The sequence below is a fragment of the Capsicum annuum genome, chromosome 1, assembly GCF_002878395.1.
Source record: "Capsicum annuum cultivar UCD-10X-F1 chromosome 1, UCD10Xv1.1, whole genome shotgun sequence".
NCBI classification, from domain to species: Eukaryota; Viridiplantae; Streptophyta; class Magnoliopsida; order Solanales; family Solanaceae; genus Capsicum; species Capsicum annuum.
This window is the reverse complement of record NC_061111.1, coordinates 196,489,191-196,497,202: the sequence shown is the minus strand read 5'-3', so window position 1 is coordinate 196,497,202 and position 8,012 is coordinate 196,489,191. Positions and strand designations below refer to the sequence as shown.

The 8,012-nt window shown below is 31.6% G+C and overlaps 1 protein-coding gene across 1 annotated transcript; it reads left to right on the top strand.

Moving 5' to 3' along the window:
- The first annotated feature begins 5,709 nt into the window (after window positions 1–5,709).
- On the top strand, window positions 5,710–7,538 carry LOC107843264 (AAA-ATPase At4g25835-like). The gene has a single exon (XM_016687536.2). It carries the CDS (start codon window positions 5,842–5,844, stop codon window positions 7,375–7,377), a length of 1,536 nt encoding a protein of 511 aa, XP_016543022.1. The 5' UTR covers window positions 5,710–5,841; the 3' UTR covers window positions 7,378–7,538.
- Window positions 7,539–8,012: the final 474 nt, after the last annotated feature.

Genomic DNA, 8,012 nt, shown 5'->3' with positions numbered 1-8,012 from the left:
CTCAATCAAGTCAAACATCATTATACAAAAATAAAACAGAAAATATATTTATATTCTTATTGTTATTGAGCACCTTAATTTTGGTATAACCTGCTAAAGGGGTCCAAATTAAAGCATTTTTTGGGTGCTGGACTTTGTAATGTCTTTTGCCTATAAAGCTTTTTCTTTTATATCCATCTCCATTTACATAAAGCTCTAGGTCCAAAAATAAATTTATTCCCCCATTCATTTACTTTCTTTTTGGCATCTAAAACCAATTAACGTGGACAAGAAGACTCCTGCCCACTTGGCTGTTAGCTGTATGTGCGCCTGTGCTCATGATTAAATTAAATTAATCTTATTCTGAAAAAAAAAAAAAGAAGTAAATCAAATAGTATAACCATATTGTATTATAATGTATATATCTAAAAGAGTAAAATCTACTGACAGATATATTCCAATTTGCCTAGTATAAGGCTCATAATTATCTCCAGTATTTGCGTAATTTTAGTGGCCAAATGATTCTTTTTTATCTCTTGAGTTTCATTGTATACTATATTACTATGCATCATTGCTCAGCATTCCATTTCATTCAATTATTAATATTATTACAAGTCATATATGTAGGGATCAAGTATATGCTAAAATGACCTAGAAAATATATCCAAAATTAGAGCCATTAGTATTGAGCGGATTAGCTAGTTTTAGATGTGTACAACTTTTTTAGTGAGGTCTTTTCTTTTTTATTTTCCACAACTTTTATGTATGATGGATAAGTATTCATCAAAAGTCACAAAAGACAAGTTATGGTACAAAAGACAATTTATGTGTTAATCTTTGAACATGTAGCAAATCGCTTTTTTGGATTTATTCTTTAGCACTTTCAACAAGGCTGACCTCCACTAATATTCTAATACTAAAAAATGCTTGAAATTTTGCCTTTTGTTGTCAACCTATTCCCTTGGTTCTTTTTCTCTTTTGTAAAAGTAAAATACACACCAAAAAAAAAAGGAAAAAGAAAAAAGGCTCGAGCATGTTAGAATAAGGTGGTAATTGAAGAATCCTTTTCTCACACATTTACAAGATATATTTTAAAAAATATATTTTGCTATTTCCTCCGTTTAAAAAGAAAAAAACCTAATTTAACTTGATACGAAATTTAAGAAAATAAAAAATATTTTTAAATCTTTGTGCTAAACTAAATTTACGCTAAATGTATCAAAATATTCTTTAATCTTATGATTTTTAACATATCATGTGAAAGTTGAAATTAAAGTGTTGTCAAAAAAGGAAATGGTCTTTTTTTTTTTTGAAACATATTAAAAAGGAAAGTAAGTTTTTTAAGGGGAAAGAGTATTAGATTTTCAAGTAAATTTTAATTTTTATGTAGGGGAAAACATTGGAGTGGTAGAAAAATGCGGAAAATGCAAAGCAAAATGCCACTTTTTTTATTACATGCTCACATCCAAAAAAGTTAAAAAAAGAAACCTCAAATATATTTGCCTTTGTTCAAGCTCCAAAAATACATTTATCTCAAAGAAACTTTGTTTAAAAGATTGTTTTATTTTGGAGCCAACTTGGATTATGTTCGGCCAGTTAAAAGAGATTGAACTTGAATTGAAATCAAGAAATTAGTATATTTCAGTTGGTAATGGACAACTAATTTCTTCTCCCGGTAAATAAAACAACGGAAAAAGGTGTATCTCGAACTCGAACTACTGAAAATAATATGTAAATAGCTTTCACTACGCGCTTTTGGGTTATTTATATCCTTGCTAGATGTCTAACTCTGAGTATGTATATACTCCTGAACTAGTGAAAATAGTACGTATAAACTCTTCAGTTAGACGATGCACGCCACATGTCCACATCCGAGAGAAATTAATCCATTTTCCCTTACTAATTTATCTCCTTACCTACCGGTGAAATGTTCAACAACCGAAGTTAGAAGTGAATTTTGTCCTCGCCTATTTCTTGGGGAGCCAACACCAATGCGGTCGCAAAACATTTCTTTAGGATAAGGACACATGGACGAAACTCGTGATAACTAATCTCAGGATAAGTTATCCCATGCATTTTATCACAATCAAACATGAAATAAAAACTCATCATAAAATTAATTTTGAGATTAATTAGTTATCCTTTATACTTTGTACCAAACGAGCCCTAGGGTATAAATCAATGTGGAATGTTAGACAAATTGTTTTCTTTACTTTTTTTAAGTAGGGAAGTTATTTGCTCATTTATAAGGAACCTGTTTTCTTAAAGAAGACATTTTTCAAAATTTTTACTAATCGGACATGAGAAAATTAAAAAATAATTTTCTTACCAAAATGAAGGAATTAAAGATCAAACTCTAATTAAAATCTGAAATAATCATCAATCTTACAATGATTACCTGTTTAATTTGTGGACATGGAGAAAGAGCAAGAATATGAAAATAAAAATATGAGTAGTATTGATGAGTCAGAAATTGTTGGTTTGTCTCGTGATGAACTACTTGATGTGTAAATTATAGGAGTATACCAAAGAACATTCTCATACATAAAAAGACCCAATTCTAGTGAAACTTAAAGCTAAAGCTGCACATTAAAGTGTGAAAAAATTTAAAGACATTGCTTAAACCAAAAGGGCCCTCATCTTCTTCACATTCCAAAATCTCTGTGTGTGCCATTATCCCCTCCATAAAATTGTTACTCCCTCCGTCTCATATTATTTCTCTACTTTCTCCATTATGTACCTCCCTTAAAAAAAATCATAAATCAAAAAGTAAGTTTATTAATTTACCTCTTTAGAAACTTTTTTTGAAATGAATTTACAAGTTTGTTATATACTTTCAAAAAAAAAAAAAAAAAACTAAAACTAAGGAGAATATAGAAAAATGTAATTAATTTTATTTTGATTTTGTAAATTGACAAATAATTTGAGACAATTACTCTTAATAATGTCGACAACTAATATAAAATGGAGGAAATATATCTTGTTTTTGTTAAGATTGACAACTTGATTTAAATACATAATAAATGACGATTATGTCTTCTAAAAATATAAAACAGGCTGACAGAATCGATGAGTACCAATTTAAAGTAAATGTGATAGGCAAATAATAAGAGCTTGAAAATTAGACAATAATTATGCCATTAACTTAATGTGACGAAGGCCAAAATTAGTATACAATATACATCACTAGTCATAAAATGGAGTTAAAAGAAGAGTATGGATATAGAGTATCAACGGATATTTACAGTATCAAGTCATCTTCACTTACCTATTACATATAGTAACCTATATATATACTTTATGTAAGATCGTAAGTTTCATATTTTAAAAATATTAATGTGAAATATTCTTTTGAATAATATGATTGTATAAACAATTCTTCATATGGAGAATATATATCACTTAAATATTAGTACTAAGTACTAATTAATTGAGTTTAAGCTATATGCTAGTCGGATTTTCAAGAAAATAAATCTCACGTTTTGAGAAGGTGTATGTTTAGATATTATTTAAATGGCATGATATATAGTTTGATTTTTCTTCTTCAAAATTTAACGCATATACTTATTTTTTACTTTTCGAGGATGTATATGTCTCACTATAATTATATTACTCAGATACTGTTTTACTTATCCGGAATGAATTACATTGATTATTTGTCTTGCAAGAAAATATTAGTCACATATATAACTCTATATCATATTATATGTTGGGTTTGAAATCGAGAGGGCGTCATGCGGAAGCTTATAGTTTTGCAAATCGTAGAAAACTATAATTCAGATGACAAAAAAAACTATAATAAAACACATATTATTAATATGATTTGGTCAAACGACATATATATGGAAAACTAATATTGAAAAATATAAAACAAGAAATCTCCCCTAAAGAAAACTCTTTGATGACTACATTGAGGTTTGCCAAATATGGAAGCATTTTATATTTTTCTTAGGAAAGATAAAGTAATTATGGTATTCCTTTATTTTACTTCCAACAAAAAGTAAAACTTAAACTTGGTAAGAAAATGAGGGCAAAATTCTAACATTATACAATATTATATTTGGGGAAAGGCATTATACATATCAATCTTCTAAACATAATCTACAATCTATAATCTATAATATATTAAAAGTGTGGAAATCCTTAGAAAAGTGATTTGAACTTTTTGCCCTTCATTAAAAGACCTTTCTTTAGACAAAACTGTCTTTCCACTATTTTTTTAAAAATTTATTATTTAGTTATTTTTTATTATAATAACTAGACTTCCTAAAATATATGGTAAGAGAATTAATTAATATTTTTCTTTCTACTAGACTTCTAAAATATATGGGACTCCTAAAATATATGGAATGAGAATTACTTAATATTTCTTTCTACTATTTCATTAGAAAAATATTCCTAAAATAGGACTCTATTAATTAAGGAAAAATTTCTATAAATATTGAGATGTACGTTAAACTAGAGAACAAACCGGTTTGCCTATTGAGAGAATATGATTGATGCTCATCTAACTTGATTCGATTGCATGTCTAGATTGGTGGATGCTTGATTTTCTAACCCTCAACTTCTTTACTATTTTTTTTAGCATAATAGAATTCAACATATAAATATCTTCTCTGTTTTCGTTCAAAATCATTCTTTAGGATTAAAACTTTCGCTTAGGCAAGAATTAGTTGGATCAAAATCGAAGTTTTGTAATCACTATTATATTGTTTTCTTATAGTTTACAGGTCATAAATGAATGCTGGTTGACTTTGAAGAATTTCTTGTGTAAAGGTTAGGTTAATTGTATTGTTTTGATATCTTTATTATCTTATTGTTTTATTTTAATTTACAGATACTAGATGAATGTAGGTCGACTTTGAAAATATTTTTTAGGTAAATATTAGGTTTAAATGTATTATCGTAATATCTCTATTAGTTTGTTATTTTGTGGTAGTTTACAGTTCGTAGATGAATCTTGATTGACTTTGAGAAATTTTTGTGTGTAAAATTTAAGTTTAATTGTATTTTTTTATATCACTTTTATCGCATTATTTTATTGCAGTTTACAGGTTATAGATAAATGTTGGTCAGCTTTGAGGAATTTTTTTATGTAAAGGTTAGGTTTAGCTGTATTATTTTGATATCTCTATTATCGTATTATTTTGTTCTTGTTTACAGGTGATAGATGAGTGTCGAACGACTTTGAGAAAATTTTATGTGTAAAGATTAGAGTTAATTATATTATTTTGACGTCTCTATCATTGTATTGTTTTGTTGCAATTTACAGATTGTAGATGAATGTTGATCGACTTTTAAAAATATTTTTTGTAAAGGTTAGGTTTAATAAATAAATTCTCAAAAGATATTAAATTTAATTATTATATTCATCTTTATTATTTAAACAAATAATCTATTTAGTATAATGTTTGAACTCATTAAAGTGAGGTACACGCACAAGATGCGTACACCTAAACGAGTATTATATATGAAAGGTGATTAGCTGTTTATACACAAATATGGGTTAAATGTGATGACAAATTCACTCAAAATATGGGGTACTTGGAGTAAATATTTTCTCAAACGTAATTTCAATTTTAAGAAAAAAAATCAAATATTTACTCCAATTGTGATGCATTCATTATTCATCCCTGCACGGAAAGACAAAAGTAAAAGTAAGAACAGTGTCGGCTTCATGCCTATCTTTTGCTTTTACTTTTGTTTATCTATACACTCTCTTTTCAGCTCACAAACAGTCACTTTGTTTTCCTTTTTATTTAAATAAAATTCCCCTAACATAAATCCACAAACTTCATCTCCATTTTCTCTATTCTCTTTTTCCAATATATTCCACTAATTTCCAACATCCAATTGTCAAACATGGAGATATTGTCACAAATCTGGTCCTTCTTAGGCCTTCTAACAGTTCTCCAAAACGTTTTGCCCACTCAGCTCATATCATTGCTTCACTCTTCCTATGAATCTATTCAAGATTTCTTCAGCCCTTATTCCTACTTCGAAATCCCTGAATTTAATGGATATTGTGGCGTTGACGTTAACGATCTTTATCGACACGTAAATCTTTATTTGAACTCCATTAATTCTTCTTCAACTTGCCGTCGTCTTACCGTCTCTCGCTCCAAATCTTCCAACCGCATTTCATACACCGTGGCGCCTAATCAGACTGTCCACGATGTTTTTCGAGGTCACCACCTTTCTTGGACGCATCAGATCGATAACGTTCAGGACTCTGTTGAGGAGAAGCGTAGCTTCACTCTCAAACTTCCTAAACGTTATCGCCTCGAACTCCTCACCCCTTACCTCGAGCAGTTAACTGCTCGAGCTGAGGAGTTCGAGAGGGTTTCTCGTGAAAGGAGACTGTTCACGAACAACGGTCATGGTTCGTATGAATCTGGCTGGTCTTCTGTCCCCTTTCGCCACCCTTCCACATTCGAGACGCTTGCCCTCGAGCCGGAGCTGAAGACGCAACTCATGGATGACCTAACTGCATTTTCTGAAGGGAAAGAGTTCTACCATAAAATCGGTCGTGCATGGAAGCGTGGCTACTTGTTATATGGACCTCCAGGATCAGGAAAATCGAGCCTCATTGCCGCCATGGCAAACTTCCTTTGCTACGACGTGTATGATCTCGAGCTCAGCAAAGTCTCTGACAACTCTGAGCTCAGAGCTTTACTTATACAAACAACAAATCGATCCATCATCGTGATTGAGGACATCGATTGTTCTATCAACCTAACGGGAGATAGGATGGCTAAAACAAGGATTAATAACCATTCAATGCACAAGAAGAATCGAAGTGTCATTAGTGATAATGCAGAAGACAATGGACGTGTGACATTATCAGGCCTGTTGAACTTCACCGACGGTCTATGGTCGTGTTGTGGAGAAGAGAAGGTGATAGTTTTCACTACAAATCATAAAGACAATGTAGACCCAGCGTTGGTTAGATCTGGGAGAATGGACATGCACGTTAGCCTTGGCACGTGTGGGATGCATGCCTTCAAGGTCTTGGTGAAGAATTACCTAGGGTTAGACTCGCACGTGCTGTTCGACGTGGTGGAGAGCTGTATAAGATCAGGTGGGACCCTCACGCCAGCTCATATAGGAGAGATCTTGTTGAGGAACAGGAGGGATGCTGACATGGCGGTGAAGACCGTGTTGACCGCCATGCAAGGGAAGATTTTGGGTGCTGACGTGGATGCAATAGAGGGTGGACACGAGTATGATGACATGGCAATGACACCGGAGCGTATAGGCCGGAGGCTAATGGAGTCACCGGAGAATTGGCCGGAAGGTTCACCAGAGAAAAAGAAGAAGAAAGAAGGATCAAATGTAAAATTCTTAGTTAGACTTAGATCGTTGACCAAGTCTGACTCAGGGAGAAGGGGTGTATAATTAATAGATGATAATCAATCTAACTCATTTTTAAGTTAGGTTAATCTGTTAATTAATGAGCTGCTTATAATATGTAATGTTGAAGTATATCTTAGTACCACGTACTACTACTCTTTGAAATAGAAGTTTTGGCTGGATTTGCCCACCCCATTTTATTTAGATATGTGGTGTTCACTTTAGGGAACATTCAGATATTATATTTCAATACAAGTCAAATTAGTAATAAAGAAGCGCCGGGTAGTACCGTCACTGGAAAGGCATCATGCTACCGTCCAAATTATAAATCTCAAAAAAAAAAAAGAAAAAAAAAAACCCACATATGTAGAATAATAGATCAAAGGATTTATAAGCAGCCTTGACCTTAGCTGAACCTAAAGGTCAAGAAAAATAATGGTTAGTTTGGCAGAGAAGTACAATACAGTTATAACAATTGAGAAGAGGCTTATATATTAGAATATTCCTACTATTTTGTTAATAGAAAATAACACACGAGCTTTGCCAACTGGCCGTCTGGCCTTGGTCCCGTACTAGATTGAATCACTACCGGATGCTTATCAACATACCATTCAATTTAAAGGGTCATTCGAACATTAAGTTCTCGCTAAATGCATGATTCAAAGAAGAGTCAGGCCAAA

Excerpts from the sequence above, each read along its gene's own strand:
- LOC107843264 (XM_016687536.2), top strand. The coding sequence starts at position 5,842 with ATGGAGATATTGTCACAAATCTGGTCCTTCTTAGGCCTTCTAACAGTT.